This window comes from Sebastes umbrosus, chromosome 17 (assembly GCF_015220745.1).
Source record: "Sebastes umbrosus isolate fSebUmb1 chromosome 17, fSebUmb1.pri, whole genome shotgun sequence".
Classification (NCBI taxonomy): domain Eukaryota; kingdom Metazoa; phylum Chordata; class Actinopteri; order Perciformes; family Sebastidae; genus Sebastes; species Sebastes umbrosus.
This window is the reverse complement of record NC_051285.1, coordinates 20,219,570-20,242,368: the sequence shown is the minus strand read 5'-3', so window position 1 is coordinate 20,242,368 and position 22,799 is coordinate 20,219,570. Positions and strand designations below refer to the sequence as shown.

General features: G+C 37.1%; 1 protein-coding gene across 13 annotated transcripts in view; it reads left to right on the top strand.

Moving 5' to 3' along the window:
• LOC119475931 (RNA-binding protein Musashi homolog 2) overlaps positions 1-18,762 on the top strand; it is a 331,608-nt gene extending 312,846 nt beyond the window's left edge. For 4 of the 13 annotated variants that reach the window (XM_037749064.1, XM_037749061.1, XM_037749057.1 and 1 more), the window contains 3 exons: positions 5,545-5,724; positions 11,013-11,167; positions 17,822-18,762. In XM_037749064.1, coding sequence (XP_037604992.1) covers positions 5,545-5,724; positions 11,013-11,167; positions 17,822-17,866 — 380 coding nt within the window. In that variant the 3' untranslated portion in view covers positions 17,867-18,762. Of the gene's footprint in view, positions 1-5,544; positions 5,725-11,012; positions 11,168-16,180; positions 16,252-17,821 lie in introns of all 13 variants that reach the window. The other 9 variants (XM_037749069.1, XM_037749067.1, XM_037749065.1 and 6 more) reach the window with 5 other exon arrangements.
• Positions 18,763-22,799: the final 4,037 nt, after the last annotated feature.

The window sequence follows — 22,799 nt, the reverse complement described above, 5'->3', positions numbered from 1 at the left end:
CGTTTTCAGTTATACTGAATTATGTTGATTTGACACACTGTACTGACATTTGATGTGAATGCATCATTGGAGATAAATAAACACAGTCTTGTCCATACATCATGGACTTACATTTGGCAATCATATCATATTTTGGGGTTTTATTGTAGCATATATGCAATATTATATTTGCGTACAATTTGATTTGTATAAATAGCTACATGAAAAGTTTTTATTAACCAAATACATTGATAGACAAACTGGAAATGTATGTCTTATGTAATGAAATATAGGGCTGCTCCAATAGTTAAAGATTAGGCTACACTAATTTCATTAGTATTAAACTATTTGTAGAATTAGATTCCAATGGTGGCTGCGTAGGATTGTTTCTGACTGTGTGATTCAGACATTGCCAATAACTCCAGAGTGTTGTAAAGTCCAAAAGTAAAAAGAATAAATATATAATAATAAAAAAAATCTTCTAATGAAATATTCTGCTTCAATCCATATTTGTTGGCGTTTAGCCTTTCAAAAAAAAAAAAAAAAAAAAACATTTTCACTGCGGTCCAAAACTGTTTGCCCTCCCACAAATGATATCAAATATATCAAAGGCGAGTGCAATGATCATGTCATGAAACTGCTTAATTAGGGTACTGGCACCTTTTTTGGTCCAATTCGGGCACTGATGTACAGTATATTCAAAGCGTTGATATATAGATGAAAATTAACAGCTTTTTTAAGTGATGTGTTTGCAAGCATTACTGATTTTAGCAAAAAATAAAACCAAACAAAAAATATTACAAATACAGGTTTTGTTGTTGTTTTAGTGTATGTCCTGTATTAACAGACCTGTTTATCTCCTTGAGGGGGATAGGAGGTTCTAGCCGTTTTAATAATGCTGGGGAGGTTAAATTTGGATCACGGATTGTGCCTTTAAAAGTGTGTATGTTTATTTAATACGGTATGTTGAGTTTCTGTGGGACTTAAAATGAGGATAGTCACGAACTTGGTGCAGAACACTGGCGAAGTTATGAAAAATATTTTTCACATTCTGAGTCCCGACAGGCCGGGGGAGCATGACGCTATATTTTATCATCAACGTGATTAGTTTTATTTTCCAACTAGTGAGAAAAAGAGCAGCAGTACTTTCAAGGTTTGTGATTCCTCCTTAAAGGCAGTCACCTGGCAAAGTGGGAACGAGAGCAGGGCATTTATCCACTTAAAGAGAGCCACCCCGATGATGTCAGTAACAGATGACTGCAAGACACTCCCCTCTCCATCGCCTCGCAGCCAGCTTGGTCACTGAGGGCAGAAGGGAAAGAGGGTGGGGGTAGGGAGATAATTACCAGTATAAATGAAGCCCTGCGAACGATTCGCACTGCTAGGTCCCCTGATCTAGTCTCCAAGGCAACCTCAGCACGCTCATTTGTTTTGTAGATGAGTAATTACATCCAATTAGTGGCCAGTGGAAAAAAAAGGAGTCCAAGAAAGGCCCATTGTTCTGGATAGATTGTGTGAATATTAATAGTGGGAAGGTCTGAGGCACAGTGATATGATCGGTGATACTGATGCAGCTGTGGGCACACTGTGCCCAGTCTCATCCTGCATAACAGATCAGATCGCCTCTGATGAAAATATATGGCTTTGAGAATGTGTGCCCACATGTTTGTGGATGAGTCGCACTCTCGTCCAGCTGCTTCTATCCGGCAAACAAAGCCAGTTTCTTACTTGAGCCTGCCGCACCTGCAGACACTGCAACGGCATGCAGTGTCTGAAATTTCTCAGATTTCATTACCTAGCTAAATGTTATTTACAATCTAGGAAGATCTCTTGATTTCACCTCAGTAGAGGAAATACTTGCTGTCACCAACACCTAGCGCTGCCCGATATGTGGTAGTTGATAGATTTAAAGGACCAGTGTGTAACAGTTAGGGGGATCTATTGGCAGAAATGGAATATCATATTAATAAGTATTTTTTCTTTAGTGTGTAATCACCTGAAAATAAGAATCGTTGTGTTTTCGTTACCTTAGAGTGAGCTGTTTATATCTGCATAGGGAGTCCGCCATGTTGCACCTCCATGTTTCTACAGTAGCCCAGAACAGACAAACCAAACACTGTTAACTTTTCTTGCTTGGGCCGGAGTCAATAACGTTACTCACTCCCGTCGTTGCTGCCGCTCTCTCTCTCTCATGCTTCACCACTCACTTCCCACGTACACACTCTAAGCACTCTACACTTACAACAGCTGGCTCTAGAGAGGACGCATTTTTGCGTCGGCAACCGTAGCAATCCTACATGCTTTGCACACGGGAGAAGTTGTAATCTGCAACCTCACTGCTAGATACCGCCAGATCCTACACACTGTTCCTGTAAATGGTAAACAACATTAGCTTGGTGTATATTATCCTTGGGAATTAGTTATTGGTTTGAATGACACTTTATGAAATTGGAAATTTCCATGAAGCTGGACAGACACTGTACGCACTGAACCCAATTCATCCCCAAATTGGTCGCTTCCGATTTAAGAATTTTGGAATCTGGACAAATTTCTGCAAGATCGGTTGTCAGAATTTTTTTTCAGAATCCCTATATTGCTTCTGTCAAAAAATCCCCTACATACTGTACTTAGCTTGTTTTAATATCAATGCCGTAGTATTTTGCGTTTTGCTGCAGTCAGCTGTGATATAAACTGAACTTCGCAGCAGAACTGACCTTTCTGTCTGCATATTCCAGATATCTGCTTTTTTTCATTTTTTCTTATTGGCTTTCCATCCATAATAGATTTGCACAAAGTAACGCTGCCTTTCTCTCTTTTTGCAAACATCATTGAGGGCATGGTCATCTATAAATAACGTTATTGGAATTGTCAGCGGACATTGGAGGTTCTGTCAGTTGAATCCGTACAGTGTGAGCATAAAAGTCGCAGTTTCTAGCTGAGCAGAAAGGCCAATTAAAACCTGAAGTGTGAGTTAACACAACGTACAGGATTAAAGAAAACAAAGTGTCTTGCCAGCTTAATGTGGTTCAGTTACTTACAATTAGAACCTTATCGCAAATGGAAATAACCTCCCTGTCCAATTTTGAAGCAACGCACACTGCAATAATTTGCTGCTAATAGTAGTTTGATTTAATACCCATAATACCCATATTTTAGTGTGTCTAAATCATAATGATAATAATAAATATAATACAATTATTAATTGTTATTATTATCTGTCACCACATCTTTTCCTTTCATGAGTGAAAAAATCCTTTAAATCCACGTTTTTAAGATGACGTTTGATCTCTTGTCACAACATGGTTCATGGTCAATTGTACACTACAGTATATGAAAGCAACTTTTGCAGATATGTTAATGCATAGTAAAATTATTATGAAATGGAGAGTAATGCCTCTTTGGTTCCAGGCTCTACACTCTTCTAAATCGGTGACATATTTGGAATTTATGAATTCCCAATAACACGGTTTGTGCTATTGTCAAATGTTTTTTTTTTCCCCGTTATAATTATTCCATTGATCCAGTTTTCTTCATTAGCGAGGCCAATCAATGTTCTGTGACATTTGTCTAAGTGAAGTAAATGGAATGATTGGTTCTTGAGCTTTGTTCAATGTGTCAGGCATTATGTGACGTACGTGGGAAGCCTGCCGTATTCGGAGCCTATAATTTGATGAGTGGGCAGACAGCCCACAAGTGGTGAGATCAGAGTGCTAAAAAGCATTGGCGGAGAGAAACATGGCTGGTGCTCACATTCCATTTGGCAGAAGTGGACTGTCTCACTCTGAATGGGTGGAGGTGAAGTGGCTTTGAATGGCTATTCGCTCCAGGACCCAAATAAAAAAAAAAAAACACACAGCGGGGGAAACCCAGCATGGAAAAGCCGATGTCACCAATCTCAGTCCCTCCTGAGTAGATTAACTCTGTTATCAAAGAGGTGTGAGAAGGAGCGGTTTCTTTAATTGCACTCTTTATATGAGCAGCTTGTCTCAGATTAAGAGGACAAGCAATAAATGCCAGCACGACTTATTGCTGAAAGACATTTTCTAAACTGTTGATAATCCACCATCTGTGTCAAAGAGAGAATCATTGGAAGAGGCCAATCTGAGACGTGCTTAGGGTGCTTAGTGCACTTCAGAATGCCTTCAATAAACATGAATGCCTGTATCTCATTCACACACACACAAAAAAAAACCTTATCATCTGTTGCTGTTGGTCAAAAAAATGCTTTAAATTAATTATTGATCGGTGTTTCTTTTCATTTAAATGACAAAAGCTTCCTTCAGGTGTGTCGACGAAGAATTGTCGGTTTGAAATGAGAAATGTATTGACCTGTGTTTTTAACGATTCTTCAGTTTTATCTCACTCCTTAATGATTGCAAGAAAACATGGAGGACGCGGGTCAATTATGCAAAAAGCCAGAAAATCAAAGCTGTGGCCTCACTGTTTATTTGTTGTTATTGGTCCATTTGAATCAAGTCAAGGTATTTAGAGTAATTGAGGAGTTTTTTTATTGTATCATTTCAGGGAGAGATAGTATGTAACCATAATTGTACAGCTAATGTATGGCCCTGTTCAGACCTGGCATTAACATGCGTCCTGAGTGATCGGATCACAAGTGGACAGCTTTAAATACGTCTGTTCACACCTGGCATTAGAATGCGTCTCCACATGAGTCACTCATTCCCTCGCTCTATATCCAAATAAACACGTAGTAAACACATGGCTAATACAGCAGACGTTGTGACGTAATATTACATGAATGTCTGTAGTAATATCCTACATATTTGTGAATTCGGGTACATTGTATTAACATCAAAATATACGGTTATGAGTTATAGGTTATAAGGCGAGCGGGTGGGCGAGCGGGTCTCAATTCCGTACAAAGCACCGAAAAAAGAAAAAAAAAAAGGACAGATCTCCGACAGTATGATTATAATACACTTTGCATGCCTAGTCTGATAGTCTCTAGATATGTAGCTTATAGATAAGATATATTCTAATAAATTACAGTCGTACCGACAGAATACAGTAGAGCACAAAAGCCGTTTTTATGCCGCAAGGCAGACAAGCACCGGCGTCTGCCTGTCTATTCACAATGAGCACAGAGACTCGCGGATCCCAGTGGAACGTCAGTTGAGTAGGCGGTCCTTAATGTGGCCAAAGACACATTCGCATACACACTGCTAAAAGAATGTGGCCATATGTGGATATATCGGATCTCAATGCGTCTCGAGTGCGTTCACACCTGTACTTAGAGCTGTCCACTTGTGATCCGATCACTTAGGAGGCATGTTAACACCAGGTCTGAACAGGTTCTATGTGATACAGCTGAGCGTATCAAACATATGCCAAAGGGGCCTGGCCACATGGTAGGAGCTGCTGGGGAGGGAGGGCATGGGGGGGCAGACAAAACTCAAGGATGTATTAAAAAAAAAAAATGGTGTCACACACCGCCTAGCTATGCTTAACAATCTGGACATTGATTTTGACAATGAAAAAAGTTGTTTTCCACAATGATGGAGTCCCCTCCCCCTCCCCCTCCCCACCCTATACTGTATCTCCCAGGCCTCCCCGATTATGGGTTTTACTCTACGCCCAGTGACCAGAGGGGGGGGCCCTGCTCCTTTGCTGACTATGGCTCCCTGGGGCCCCAAGCGGCTCAGATGCTGCACAGTGAGCATGCCACCTCCGCCTGCAACTCCCCCCTCCAGCACCTACACAGCCCGGATCAATTTAAGAACCCAGGTTTGTATATACGCATCTATCTCATCCACTTTTTGGACTTTTCAGTTTTGATTCATGACATTATTCCATGCAGATGATCTAATCTTTATTATTATTATTATTATTTTCTTATACATTTTCTCTTGCTTTTGTTAAGGAAACAAAAAAGAAATCCCCCTTCCCTTAAAAAAAAAACTATAAAAACACGTCTTGCTGACAAAGTAGCATTGCATGTTCTTCCTCCTTTTTTTCAAATTTTTAATGTAGATTTTTCTGTTTCTTTGTGAAGTTATGTTCCAGCCCCTGCTTGCACATAAGGGGCAGACACATACAGAATGTAATCCTTCATTTGCATGCGAACAAAATAACTACTGATGATGTCTGAGAGTACACTGGCCTCTCTTAACAGAGCTCAAGTTTCTGTGGGTTTTGAACAGCAAAGGAACGAGTTAAGTGTGGGAGTGAGGGTCATTTTTTTAGCCGAGCTCTTTAAGTATTTTAAGCGTAAGAGTGATTGCTCGTGTTATTAGCGTGTGAAAGTCAGACTAGGAAATCAGTAGAAAGACAACATCTTTGCATAATACAGCCATTACTCTACAACACCAGCGCATTTTCATCTTTTGTGCTTTTTCTGATGTTCTCTCATCTACTTTCAAGAGTAAAATATACTGCACATTGACATTTCAGTACCAGCGTGCAATGCATAAACAATATTAGAAATTCATGCTATTTCTTTGATAGCAGACAGAAGTCTTCAGAATTGGTAACACTTTATAATAACCATCATTTATAAATGGTAACTTAATTAAACTTAGCTAACACTTATTTTACTCTTAACAATCAATGAAATGATAATGTTTACTAGTTATTAGTAACGCTATAATGTCAGGTATTTTAACAGGTTATTGTTGCACACAACATTTTATGTACCACATCAAGTATTTGTTAATGATTATGAAATGATTTGTAACCCTTTAAGAAATTGCTTGTAAAACATCTATAAATATTACATAGATAGATATTTGTAACACTTTAAGGGTTAATAATTGGTTTGTAAACCGTCTATAAACATTTTTTGGATGGCTATTATGAAGTTACAACTGATGATTATAATACCTTGTTAAACGGGTTAATAAATACTTTGTAATGCATCTATAAAAGTTATTTAGATAGATAGTTAATACTTGGTCAATCAATTGTTAATAACTGGTTTCTGGTTCATCTATGTATGTAATGTTTATAGATGTTTTCGCATGATTTCTTAAAGGCTTATAAATCATTTAGTAATCATTAAGAAATACTTAATATAGTATATAAAATGTTATAATGTGTGCAACACATATAAACTATTAATATATAGTGTACTAATGTAATCAGAATACAATTGTAGTTCCTATTAAACAAACTAATGATAAAATAACACAAATTATAGCATTACTGATTATTAGTAAATATCATTAATTATAATTTCATTGATTGTTAACAGTAAAGTGACTATTAACCAAGTTTATTTAACTATCAATTTACCATTTATAAATGATGGTTATTATAAAATGTTACCCAACCTTTTTTTGAATACTACACTGTTTTTATTCTGATAATTATATGATCATGTTTGCACTGACATGACGTACCACCAACATTTATGTCATCTAGTTATAAGTGAAGGAGGTCTAGTTTAGTGGAGCGCCTTCATGTGATGTGGGGGATGTGCCTCGCTGTAGGTGACAGTGTTGACCTACACACAGCGGTTAGGTTCCTCGTCTCTGGAGACTCACGTGCCCATGCTGGGCTTGAATCCTACCGTAGCCTTCAGACTTGTCTACCTCCACTTCACAATAATAGCAGAAATATTCAAGACAAAAGGGGCTGTCCTCTCACCCTTTTTGGACCAATAAAGGAAAGAGTGTGTAAGTGTGGGGCCAACTCTTCCCCCTAACAGTTAAAGTGTTGGCCAGCTGCCCTGGGCAGATGTTGGCATTTCCTACAGACTGTCTCTCTGTACGAACTTTAGCGCAGCGAATAGCAACAAAACACAGACAGGTTGTATAGAAACGACTTTGCAGATGTGATTTTCTGAAGGGTTCCTTGTAGGCCTGCTGTTTTGGTATCATTGTCACAACACTTGAACAAGTTTGATAGCACTACAGACACTTTCCTTCCTATAGATCTGTTAAGCAGTGTGAAGTTAATTCATACACAGCTGCATACACGGAAGGGGCAAGATTACTAGTACGTCACTGCAAATACACACACCATAGTTATAGCTGACGTAAGAGTAGAAAGGGTACAAATCGCCTGTTTTTTAGCAGCAGCTACTGTAAGTCGCTCTGTTGTTGGTGTGTGGTTGTGTTTTTGTTTGAGTTTTGCTTGGCTGGCAAAGCACAGGTTTTTTTCTAGTTCAAATCCTGAGTGAGTCAACACAATTTATGTGCTTGTTGTCTGTGAAATAGACTTTATATTTGTAGCCAACCTTGACCCTAATATGAAAATCAGAGAGCACATTATAGCAAATGGAATCACAATGGTACTGTTTATTGGATATTTGTTTTAAGCAGATAAGGAGAACAGTTTTCTGGAAGTATAATTGATTTTTGTGTACATTCGGCACCTTATGATGATGATGATTACCAGCCGTAGGTCACAGATTACCCGTATTCCATTTATCATGTCATTACCGTGCAAATGATATGGCGAGCAGCCGTGCTCCTCGGTCCACAGGTGGAGATTGTGCCACACAGATTGCTAGGCTGAAAGGGAGGATAGGATATATGCAGTTTGAAGGCAAATCTCCTTGATAAATGCTTTTCTTTTGCATAATGCCTCCATCTGTACTTCAGCACTAGTGAATTAAAATGAAGCAAATGTAACTTGGAAGACACAGACAGGCAACGTAGCACACAGAGTTCTGTATAGAGTTAGACATCAGAAATTCATTCATTCAGGTCTTCCCATTTTTTCTTTCAAAGTACTTCACACACAGAAGTCCCACCTAGCATCAAATAATTTTCCCTCCAGTCTTTTCAGTCAGATTTATCTGTGCCAAAAGTACCAGAGACTGAAGCATAAGAAAGACTTAGCACTGTCATTCCTTATAAAGAAAAAGATAAAAATTAATAGTAACGCACAGCGGCCATTGTAGGTAAACAAAAAAAGTAAAAAATTATAAGAATTATGGAGCTGGGGGAGGGGGTAATATTCCAAGAAAAAAACTCAGAATTTCCAAGATTAAAGTTGTAAATTTATGAGAAAAAACTCTGAGATTCTTTGAGATTCGTAAATTTGCCACTTTAATTTCAGAGATTATCCTGAGTTTTTTTCTTGTAAATTTGCCCCTTTGATCGCAGAGAATAGCCATGTTTTTTTATTGTAAATTTGCGATTTTATAATCTCGCCAATTTGCAATTTTGTTTCTTGTAAATTCATCACTTTAATCTCAGAGAATATCCATGTTTGTTTCTCTTAAATTTACGACTTTATAATCTTGCAAATTGTTTTGCAATAATTTGGAAACTTAATCTCAGAGGATATCCCAGTTTTTTTCTCAGAAATTTTTTCAAATTTAATCACAGAGAATATCCATGTTTTTTGCTCGTAAATTTGCGATTTTATAATCTCACCAATTTGCGAGTTTTTTCTCAGAAATTTGTCACTTTGTTCTCAGAGAATTTTCTCGGAATTTTCTCGGAATATTAACACCCTTTGTTTTTTTCCTACAATGGCCCTAATATGCCGTCATACACGCTAGTCTATGTTACATCCGACTTAATTCTGAACCGCAATCTGACCCGCGTTGCACTTGAGATTGTTTTGCTCCCAAAGTCAAATGCAGAACCAGTGCAGCCCTTACATTTTAAATGAAACAATCTGTTTCACATGGAGAGGGGTGAGCCACACTCTTAATAAAAATCACCAGTCATAGAAAATGAGGATTGCCATTTCAACTGAAAAAGTCCTTAATTATATAATAAGCCAGCCTGGGGGCTGTGCAGGCGAGATAAGAGCACTAGCTGCTCACTGTTTAAAGTCCTTACAGTTAAACAGCGGTGTCAACTCCACTAGATGGCTTCATTTTTCTAGAGTGCTTTACACTGATATGTGTTCAGGTGCTTGTGATGGACCTAACATGTCTAATACAGCTTTGATAGATGGAGCAGTGATACGTTAAACATGGTGACAATGATACAGTCTGTATACTGTGTGCGTCGACACATCGGATGTACTGCAGCTACACTGTATATGTCTTTACTTGTTCTACAAAGACTTCCTCTCAGGCATCGTAGGGCTCATGAGCTCATATATACACAAGATCGAGCATTTTTCAGTGGTCGGAGGATTTTTCTTTTTAATACATTTTTTTTCACAGTCTGTCTTTGAATGAGGGTGAGACGGAGGGTTATGTGAAGCTGACAGCAGAGGAGATTGCTGTTAAGAGATCACTGCATTTTTCTTTCTCCCCGACTGTTTTTTTCCCCTGCGTTGCCAGTGTTATTGGCCTTTAGTAGGCATCTGGATTTTCAAAAGACATTTTATTAGTCTGAGTTGCTCTTACTCACAGGGCAAAGGTGGTAAGTCATGTACAGTATTTCTTTTTTATCCCCCCTGAGTTAAGACCTGCACATGAAGTCGGGTCAAGCTTTTTATATTTCCCCCTTATGCCTCCTTCTCTTGTCTCGCATACCTCTTTTGCTTTATGCCACCAGCACACTGAAAAGCTGAAGCACACAGCTGAAAATTATGGAGGATATTTTTAGCACGTTCTTGCCGGTATCTATGAATCATATAGGAAAGCGTAAAGTAGCACAAATGTCTGGGTTCGAAATGCTCAAGTGAAAATCCGTAACATAATAATCCTGTGTTACTCTTCTTATTCGACAGCTAATGATGTTTTTTACAAGTACTCCTTCACATTATGCATGGCAACATTGACACTGCAACCTTACTAGTTTACTAGCATGGTGGAAGTATTCCTAGCAGTGTGCTTGTTTTGTGTTGTGCATGATTCTACAAAGTGAATGTTACTCCTATGCATAATACACACAGCATGTAGATTATATTCAGAATATCATACTGGATTCACCCTCAATTTGAAAATCACATCAAATCCTGCACCATTTCGTCAGTTCATATTAAAGGAAATTGATGAAACTGTAATGTGAGCTATAAGCGAGTCCTTCGAGACCAACATGAATCCAGTGATGTGTTCTTTTGATTGAAATGTTTCCTTTTTGAGTCAAGTAAGAATTGTACTGATCTGCTCTTGGGTGTTTTCTAAGCTGCTCTGCTCCCCCTGCTGTGTTTGTATGCAGGCGGCAACCCGTCAAGGCCCGGAGGTTTCCCCGGCGCTAACAGTCCAGGGCCTGTGGCCGACCTGTACGGACCTAGCAGCCAGGATTCAGCTGTGGGCAACTACATCAGTGCTGCTAGCCCTCAGCCTGGCTCTGGGTTTGGCCCCAGCATCACAGTGAGTACACGGACGCCCGACGCCCCGTCGTGTCTGACCGCACCTTGAGCTCTGTTCTGTGTCAGAATACCACCGCTAAAATTAGACACTAAGCCAATGCACGCTGCCTGTGATTGTGATGTTCTGTAACACACTAGACTGTTTATCATAGAGAGTAGAGCTTACTAATTATAGGACTTTACACTCTTCCTCAATCAAAATAGCCACCACCTGCCTCTTAGCAAACATCCTAAATCTAGATAAGCACAAAGCAAACGTTCAGTAGAGTCTAAGCATTTGAATTATTTCTTTTGCAGACACCGTCATTGAGTTCAGAGGTCCCACAAGCATTTTGTACATCAGGGTAAACCCCGTCTTAGCTCTCAAAGTTATCTGTGTCAAATGCAAATGTTTATTCCCCTTAGCTGTTGCACAAAATCACCTCACTCCAGACTCCGTGTCACCTTCCCAGAACAAATTCCCTTTATTTTTAGAAACCCATCTGTCCCAGAGCTTGAGTTTGCTCCGTCACTAGGACAATGCTTCCAGCAGGCTGCGTCTTTCCCGGTGTCCTTGTCCAGGTGTAGCGTAGCTCAGCCAGGTGCTGTTGCACTTTTTTTCTCTCTTGCTGATCAGTTAGCTGCCAAGTGTCGAGCCAACTCATGAGTGTACTAGCCGGGCTAGTAGAGGTGTTCTTCAGTCTGACTATGTGAATGTACTCTGTCTTGTCCCGTGTGTGTCAGTTAAGTTGATGTGCAGCAACCCGTTAATAATCCGGCCTCTTGCTTTCACTGTAATCAAAAAAGAAGCCACTGCCAACATGCTTGGAAGGCCCCAGTGACAAAGAAGACACAGCCTGGCAAGATAGTGGCGCTTAGTACAAATCGGTGAATATAATTTACAAAATAGGTTTTTATTGGAGAGATCATCTTAAAGCCAATAAAAATGGAATTTCGACCAAGCTGAAATAATGAAGCTACCTTATTTAGCATTTATAAGCTACATATTAACATTAAATAAGTAGTTTTTAACACATTATAATGTACTGTACACAGCGATAAGGACATTATGAAGTGTTTATTAAAGGGTTAGTTTGGGTGTTTTGAAGTGGGGTTGTATGAGGTACTTATCCATAGTCAGTGTATTACCTACAGTAGATGACAGTCGGCATGCCTCCAGTTTGGAGAAGCAGACAGGAGTTACCGCACGGAAGCGAAGCAATGTACTGCTCGCTAAAGCAACCAGACTCAATTGAAAAAAACTGTAATTTTACCTCAAAGAACACGGGCCTCGATTGGTTAGTTTGTGTTATTGTGTGACTTTGGTAAATGAGAACTAACCAAAGTTACAGAATAGCACAAGCCAGCTAACCGATGGATACAACGGCTTCAGTTTCCCGTCGGAAAGGGCTGTCTCACGGCAAGGCAAAGCAGTGAAAATATATAGCATAAACTTGAACTGATATTGATTTTTTTTTAAGTGGGCCTTTCTTTTAGGTGACTAAAATAAGTTTTTGCTGCCGGCCCCGTACACAGCAGTACATTGCTTTGCTCCCGTGCGGTAACTCTTGTCAGCTGGGGGCATGCCGACCGTCATCTACTCTAGGTAATATACTATGGATAAGTACCTCATACAACCCCACTTCAAAACACCCAGACTAACCCTTTAATGTACAGTACTGTATTTGTCAATAATAGTAACTTTTTATATCTTGCATCCTATCTCAGTGTCACCGTCAGTGACTTAGTCATCAACCCATTTCCAATGTTATTTTGTGTACTTACTTTGTAACTGCGTGCTCACCCATTTAAAATGGATCAAGCTGGTAATCCCTCAGTGATTCATGAGTGCAACGTAATCTAGTTATGTTATAAATGTTGTAGTATTGCTGAATTAGTAATCTAATAATAGACAAAGACTTTCAAATAGTCGTCTTACTTCGCTTGTAACTCAGAGATTCTATCTTATGTTCAGGACCTTGTTGTCAACGAAGTGACAAGGTTCAAACTCCCTAGAAGAAGATGTCTCAATCAGTGATTTGTTTACTCTGCTTGTGTATCAGTCTACCCCGGACCTCGCTGAATAATGAATCTAAAATGTTACCATCTGAATTTTATGGCCCCTAGCAAGGTGCAGCGGGGCCGAGCTCTACGACTCGCTGCCAGCCTTGTTGGGGCATGTTTGTACTGTTTTACATGACTGAACTGAGTGACACAGGATAGGTTATGAAAATAACACCTGCTTTCCTGAAAGAAGCTAATTAATGCACGGCTTAACTGAGGTGGAATAACAACAAGCCCATTAGTACCGCAAGCAAGCACCGCAAGTCTACAGGGTGAAGACACTCTTTCCAAACTTTATAGTCCACATCATTATTTAGACTTTCCTTCTACAGCAACCAGAAAGCACAAGAACGATTAACTGGGGCGTTTCTTGTGGTTATTAATGTAATTTTTTAAGTTGAGTTTAAGGCATGTTTATCATTTTATCTGCTCATGGTATTTCATGGTTGTGCTTTTGTGGTAAATTGTGACTTACTTTGTGTTTTTGTCCATCTCTTTTTGTGAGAAATAGCTCAGGAGATGCATCGGTTTGTGTGGGTGCATAGAATCACTGGGAGCAAATGTGCAAATAACTCATGAGAAGATAAAATAACTCATTTTAATTTTAATAAATATTGCGTAATTGATTTATGATATCCAAACAAAAACAGAGCTTAACAGAAAAATACATTTTATTGGCTTTTCGCTTCCTAAGCAAAGCCCCTCTTATTAATTGTTTTAGGTCCACTGGCTATCTGCGATAATCTGTTGGTCTCAGCGTAGGAAGCAAAATATTTGTTATGAAAGACCGGGCTGGCTCATTTTCAAGGCAGATTTACCAGCAGATAGTTTACAGATGGAAATGAGGCGATTTGTTTCCATTATTTTCCATTTGCTGCAACAGTTTGTAACCATGCTGGGTTAGAGAATGTAAAAATACAAGTCTTTGAATGCAACAAATACTATCAATTCTGAATAGAAATGTTTCCATCATATTTACCTTAAAGTTGTGCAAAAAGGCTGATTTATGAAACGGATCAGTGTATGATATACTGTATTTTATCCATTTAACACAGCCAGGTTTTGTGATTCCCTCACTGAATGTCAAATAGTGCCTGTGATGCCACGTACTAAATCGCCACTTCAGAATCACCCAGTGAATCAAACCGAGTGCAATAAAGCAGAGAGGTGATGCGGCGGGCCCTGTGACTCTCTGCTCTCGGCGAGATGATCTCTCTATTCAGAACATTAAAATGGGAAATGATTCAGAACTAAAATGCGCTTCATAATTCATTGTTTTTACTGAGGCTGCTGTTGAACTGAATACTCGTAAGATCATCATATGTCACAACCTCACGGATGACTTCAGAGTCACTGATTTGTCGTTCAGTCTCGCGCTCCAGTGATTTTATTAATCCCTTTAGCCAATATCAAAACAGCCACTGTGAAGAAGCAGTAATGAACTTAACTGTTTTTTTTATATGCGAGACAATTAGAGCGCAATTAGTTGATTGAAGTGATAAAGACAGATAATCGCTGTTCAAAGTGCTTCTCTTTTCAATCCAAGGATTTCTGCCGACCTGTCAGCAGCAAAATAACTGAGCGACATAATGGAGACCATTCAATACACAGAAACACACTGATCTTACTGAGGGGTGTTTATGATCCTATTCGCTGCATGCTTTTCACATTTAATCAGCTGTGTGTTTTAGGATGAATGTGTGTATGTGTGTTTTATTATCTCCTTCACATATTTTTGTTTACACTATTTTTCACTGAGCTTATTGTAACCTGACATAAAATGAAGGGTAGCACTTTCCATGTCTATAAGGCATAATAAACATGCTTATAATTTACTCATAGCACTGTGTACTTATCGTTAGAAACGCTCATAGATATTCATAATGCTTTATAACAATAATCATAACACATTATAAAGCATTTTATTTTCATATTATTATTTTTTTTATTGCTGCTCACTCACTGACATTTTTTTTTCGCAAGTATCATAGTGTATTATATGTGTTATACATTATATTATTCTTATAATGAATTATAATCACTGTTACACTGCTTTATAATGTGATTATGAGTTTAAGTGGTCATTGTTTGCTGTGAAAAAATATGAAATCTATGCAAGAACAACACACAAAACATTGTAAAATTATTTTTTTACAGTGATTACAATGCGTTATAGTCACTATTATTTTTTTTACTGCTTTATAATGTGATTATAAGTTACTCCAAGATGTCATTGTTAATTTTACGTTTCATGTGTTCTTGCATAGATTTAATGATATTCTTTTTCACTTTACTTAAAGCGAGCAATCACCATTTGGTGTGACTTATAATCACATTATAATGCATTATAATCACTGTTAAAATGTTACATTTTATGTGTTGTTCTTGCATAGGTTTAATAATATTTTTTTTCACTTAAAGCAAACAGTGACCACTTAAAGTAACTTATAATCATATTATAATGCATTATAACGGCAATTATGATGCATTATAAGAAGATTATAATGTTATACAACTATGGGAATTATAATAAACTATGATCCTTATGAGCAACTATGAGCATTATGAATATTTAAGAGTGCTTGTAACTATAATTATACAGGGCTATAAGCAGATTATAAGTATGTTTATAATGCATTATAGACATGGGCGTTACAGTGTTACCAAATGAAGTTGCTGTATCTTGAATGATTTAACACAGTGTGAGATCATTTACTTCATATCGTATTTCTAACTCTTCTTAACATCTCTTACCATTAAATGAGTCCTACTTCCTGTAGTCATTTTGCAGCGTGCACTGTTTCTCCATTACAAGAATATGCAATGAACTTATATATAATATACTGTGTATCTCCTGCTCTGCTGCTGAACATGATCAAACTGAATCAAAACGTTCACATTCATGATATGATACTCACTTTTTCTCTCCTTGAAATGCATACTGACAACAGCACTAACTGTACACTTTTAGGGCCCGTTGATTGCGACAGCTTTTACAAATGGATACCATTGAACAGGTGGCCGGTTGCCATCTCATCAGAGGTATTGCATTTTATTTACTGTGCATTTCTCTCTCCTAATACATGTTCATCACATCATTCTTTGTTTATTCGCCTTCCCTCAAAGTGACAGACAGCTGGTAGCAAAAGTGCGAGTGTGACGGGGAGGTTTACGTCTTCATAAATCAGGAGTCTGTAGAAAAGATTGTCATTGATTTAAACAAATTCAATCATGATCACTTTGTTTGTGCGACTTGCTGTGGGAAAAAGTTTACTACTTCAGTCACACACACACATGCTACCAGTTTTTCTTTCTCTTTTTTCTTATTAACATTTTGTTTCCATCCTAAAAAAAAAAGTCTTACACATATTTTCCGAGGACAGAACACTTCTCTATCGCTATGACTAAAAATAAATCCAAAACTTTTTACTAACAAGTGGCCTTGAATCATTAAATATTAATCCAAGCAGTAAATGTCTACAAGGAACCGACTATTTCAGTTTCATCATGTTTATTTTGTCACTGTAATCCATCTTTATTGCTAACATTGTCCCTCATAGCTTTCCGTCTGCTTCCAGCTATTTCTTTGTAGATACGATATGTGGTGTGTCTTGAACTCATTTGTGCACGTGTCGTGTTTAAATGATTGTTTAATGGGTTATTTCCTGCTAAGCAATGAACCCAGCTAAGCATTACAATCATTACAAGACTGTAGATAGTAGCGTATGAACATGATTGCTGAGTTAACAACTGGTGTAACTAAGAAATATAGATTTTTTTTATAATATTCAATATGTGTTAAACAGGGTGTTCTTTACTGTAATTATGTGTACTTGTGTTACGCCTGCAGCAAGTCTTGACCTGCTGCCCTTTATGATATTTGCCGGCACATAATGTTTCATGCTATTGTGCTTCATTAGTTTATGTGGAAGTCATATAGAGTGCCACAGGAATGAGTCCTAAAACCCGGAAATGAGTTAGCGTTTTAGCACTTCTGGTTCCATCGTCTGGAAGTCAATGGGTTTTTTTTAATTGTTTTTTTAGTTAGATGCCTGAATTAAGGTCTGTTGTTAACACAAGCTGAAGAGTTTTTAATGTTTTGTTCTACGACATAAAATACATCAATAGATACCCCACTAGTGAATTTTGAAGTTGTGTCTTAAAGAAGGCGGTTGCTAACAAGTGGCTAAATGAGACGACTACTAAACACTGACTCGTTCGCCTTTACAGCCTCGTTGTGTATACTCGTGGTTTAGTTCCTTTATAGCCCAACGTTAGCATTTTACTTCTGGCGATTGCATTTACACTTCAAAAATCCTAATTCATTTGTGAGGATTACCTCGCTGAACAAAACGTGTAAGTATCATGAACGTTTGTTTGCCACAGAGCTTAATTTCTGCAATAATCCAAAACCCAATGGAAAAACCTCATTGGCTTTTTGTCGAGGGAACCCAGGGCGATGCTAACTTCCTGGTTGGCCTACAAAAATACGTCATCCCTGGAGCACTTTATTAATGACCACAGATTTATGTCATTAAATATCACTGTGAGTCCTAGAGTATTTACGGTTTCTAATCCTGTTGCCATCTTTTCTTTTCCCTTTATCACCCAGCAGAGTATATCTGGTGGCCCAGGAAAGACAGGACGAAGTTTCTAATTGGCTTTGTGTGCAGGTGATGCTATCCAACTTCAAGCACTACAGCGTCACCCAAGGCAAAAAAGAACGAAAGTCGGAACCACATGAAGAAGAAAAGAAAAACGTTAGTCATCTCAGAAAAATAACAACTGCTGTACTATAATCCAAACCTCCTATAACTTTACAACCTGGTTTGGTATGATGTTTCACGTCGATTTCATTCACCGATTTCCCTTCCTCTGTTAGCTTTTGTTTTGATTAGTTTTTAGAGAGTCATTTTAGTTTTAACCTTTAATTTTTTGTGTCATTTTATTTGATCTTATAGTATATTTGTGTAAATGTTTTTTTTGTTTGTTTGAAGTACGGGGGTCATAGCCAAGAATATCTGCAAGTCATGTCTTCATCTTTGTAGTGTAACGGAGATTGGATGTTCCATTCAGTCTTTCCGCAAAAAAAAAAGAAGCTCAGCGTGGAGAGACTCGGAGAAAAAAAAAATTAAAATTTTAAGGAAAATTTAAAGAGGGTATCTAAGTAATAAATCTTAGTAGCTGTTTTATTTCTTGTGATGTCTCATTGTTAACCATAATTACCTATTTTTGGGCAATACAAAGAGGACTCCAATATTTTTATGGTCCTTTTTTATAAGTGTTGTTTTTGTTGTTTAGAAATATATATATATGCTATAACAAATTTCATATAACTACATTGTGAATTCAAACTTGAGAAAAAGAAATGTAGCTGTACATATTATTCCAGTCACTGCATATAACCAACTCAGTGAGAGAATAGCATATTTTTGTGATGGTGTGTCAAAAGAACATGTTATAGCGTGTGAATAGAAGAAAAAGCTGTAAACAGTTATTATTATTCTACTTTTTTTTTTCTGCTGGAAGACGGTATAAACGACCCCGGAGACAGAACACACTTGCTCTGTAAATACCGAAGCTGAATAATTTTACAAGTGTCATACCAGCAAAATTTACAAACGGTGAGATAACACAGTTTTAAGAAATAATTAAAAAAAAGAGCCTGATTGGTATCTTTTGTCTAACTGTTAAGATATCAGTATAATTTCAAAGAGAGAGAGAGAGAAAAAGATGATTTAATCCAAAGCACACTGTACTTAGATGTGAAGATTAGAACTTGAACCAGGCATTTCACAGTGCTCTGTGCATCCTGACACTTTTATACTCTGGAGAGGAACTTAGTTGTACGTTATTATTTGTTTCATCCTGCTTGTTCCTGATTTTTTTTTTCCGGAACACAAATATCTGGGCTCTGTGCTTATAGAGCCTTTTTATGTAACGCTTGTTCTCCGAATCAGTTCTTTTATGAATGAATTAGGAAAGTAAACATTTTGATACCATACCTCAGCCTTGGTGAGTTCTATTGTGGGAATCATTGGCAGGTTTTTAATTTATTCTAGTGGCAAAATAAATGGAAACACTGAAAAGGTAATAAAGCGAGTAATCATTGCACTGTGAGTAGTAAAGTACAGGCCATTTTTCCTATTTGCACATGTATATGTCGGCTTTTTTTAAAACAAAAAACGGCCCTGTGCTTTGGGATAGTATGAAGGATTTTGGGGTTAATGTGTTCTCGACTAGACAAACTGAGTTCAGAGTTTTGAGGCGAGTTAAAGGTGCTATTGATAACATTCAGCCACTTCACAACAAGTCGTTGCCAGGCACATACCGTCAATCTCTGCCATTTATCTGTTTTTTTTCCAGTAATACCACGTGATACCAACTTCGTTTTACAATTGGCTCACAAGCCTTGTTAAAAGTGGGAACCAAACGTCAGATATTTTCCACAAAGATAAACAAAACATTCATTTTGGACTCGCCAAAATTTTTAAAATGCTTAATTCACAATCATAATACTTTTTTTCAGGAAAAGCCATTCTTTTATTCGGCACCTTTCTAAAGGATCTGTGGATGTATTATTATTTTTTTTAATATTTGTCTACATAAAAATGTTATCAATAAGACCTTTAACAGCTTGGGGAGTAGTAACTGATATGTTGCAGTGGATCTCTTTATATATTAGACCATCGAAAGATATTTATACAGGGTTAAAAGATGACACTGAATTATTCACTCTCTGTCGCTGCACCAGGTTTTACACAGTATGTGTGGTTAATGATTTTACTCATGACAAACATTTAATAATAATGATAATAATAATAATAATAATATGCTCCAGTCCGGTTTTTAAAGTCATTAATGGAATGAATGGTGTGTTTTTTCTGAAATACTTTACCTGCTGCAGGTGTATTTGTTGTTTTCATTTGACCCACTTCCTGTCTCTTTTATTTCAAAACAACCAGGTAAAGAAATATGCTGGATACTTCTAAAGTAAATGATATGGAGGTGTGATCAAGTAATAATTTAAAGAGTTAAAAAAAAAAAAAATAATAAACCCTTGTAATGTTCAAATGTAAAAGAAAATAAGAAATACAAAACTATAAAAAAAAAAAAGAAAGATGCTTCTTTGCTGATTTCAAGTTTAATCAGAGTTTTATTGATACTTTGTGGTTTATATATTAATAATTGTAATATACTATTAAAATGTACTGTGCATCCATTGCTTTCTCTCTTTCCATTCCCCATCCTCAGAGATCCTACTTCTTTTGTTGATCATCCATGTATTTCATTAGTGTGTAAAAGAAATCACAGTTAACTTGTAAACAGAGTGCTGTCTTTGATACCAGTGTAGTGGTCTTTGTTGTTCTCCCTTGCTCTACCTCCTCTCCTTTCTCTCACATCTCCCCCTCTCCCTCTTGCGCTCTTTTTCTATCTCCTGTAAGTACAACGTAGATGTTATATAGGACTCATTAATATAATACTCGTAGTGAACTAGTGGATTTAGGACCAGTCAAGATAGACCTTTCTCTAAATGATCATGTTATTCTGATATTTGCAGACATTTATTTTGATAGAGGTTCATTGTAATTTATTCCCTGTATGTTTTATTTTTTGGTTTTCGGTTTTTTGCCACTCTCACATGGTTCCAGCTAACCAAAGCTCTCATGGATGAACAATAGAGAAACTGTAAGATGGAATTGTACACAAGGCATTATTTGGATCCCCACCCTTGAATGTTTTAAAAGGGGTGTGCCATACTACCTTAAATGCTAACGCTAGATATGCAAAACTGTTATTTTTTTGATTACTTTTTAAGAGGGACACAAGCTATAATCATGGACAAAGATTTTATGGAAAAAAAAAAAAGTATTTCATATTTTTTTTAAAGAAACATACCAATGATTACCACACTAGTCATAGTATCAGTCATAAATAACCTGTTATATCTTTTAATGTTTTCTATCCCACATGCCTATGGCTTAGTTGTTTTTAGATAATACTGTTTTTAATCTTTTTATTTCTCTCAAATTGTCATTATTAAGTCTAATCATTTTAATCTAAAATTCTGGGAACTAGTTTTTGTTTTAATCCGTAATCTGTTTTAAGACCTATACTGCAAAAGACTCTATTAAACAGAAGACGTCTGGCTCCAAAGGAATATTATCAGCTGTTAAAGGACGGGGTGTGAACCAGCGCTGATTAATAGATTATCAAATTTGTGTTCTGACATTGGACCGGCTCCCCAAAGCTGTGATTCATTGCTCACCTAAATTATATTAAAACTTGAATTTAAATGTGTTAAGTTTCCTCAAAATAGCACCTCAAAGAAAGTCCAGAATTCAGATCTGATAGATTTACACAAGCAGCTGTGTTTTCAAGCAAAAACAAACCTATTATAAAGCCTCAAGCTGTGTGCACACTCCAATTTATTTATTTGAGTATAATTTCAATTAAACATAATTCAGGTTTTATAACAGTTATTTCATTTATTTCACCTCATGGGGTCTTAAAATTGAATACTGTTACATTATCAAATAACATTAGTGTCTCATCCAGTGGAGACTGTCAAATTCCATACAGTATGTGCAGTAATGGCAGCTTTGTAAGTGACGCTAATAGACAAATTATTCCAATGAATCCAAGTATACTGGATATTGTGTTATTTAAGAGAAATGATCCCCAAAGAAATTACCACTTTAGCATGTCAAATAAGATTAAACTTTATTGTAAAAAATTATAAAAGTCACATTGGACAACACAGGAAAAATATAATATTTGAAAAACAAAAGAAAGCTAAAAAAATACTTTATTCTAAAAAATAGCATGTTCCAAGTATTAATGCTTAGTTTGCCTTATTTGCACATTTTAGTGTCAAAAAATATCTCAACAGTCGAAAGAAAACTATTATAATAGGTATCTTCATTTAAATGCACCAACTTATGTGTACTAGTTAAGTTAGACAGGATAAAAGAAAGTGTTCCTCCTGTTTATTTGCAGCATTTGTTTATCTGAATATTTTATCAAGTAATAAACTATAACTCAAACCACCTACAAACCGATACAAGGAGCTTATTGGCAGTTCCAATTTTGCTGCCATTTCATCTGAAAAACAAATAACAATGCAACAAGTAAGAAATATATTATTTTGTGTTTCTCACTGTTGCAGCATCTGGTGGCTATAATGAACCATTTTTTGACTGAAATGGCTCATTTTCCTCCCTCACACAATAATAAAAACGGCCTCTTCTATTGTTTTGTGATCCTGTAGCTTGGACTTTAAGGTAGCATGGCTCTGTTGCTGTAATTTCATTTTATCTCAAAACTGACAGCAGTTTACAGCTGATGAATGTTACACATCTTAGTAGACTAGCTTATCCATTTTTGGGGAGAGGGGACGGGGTCTTGGTTTAAGAAAAAAAAAAGAATCAAAAAAGAAAAAAAGTCAACCTTGGAAGGTGTTGACATTTGTAGTGTACTACCGTATCCATTTAAACTTGAATCTTGAGGCAAGTGCTAGGCAATGGCCAAACAATTTTATCCCATCCGCTGTGGGAAAAGCTCCACCCTGAAACCACGCGTGAACTTGT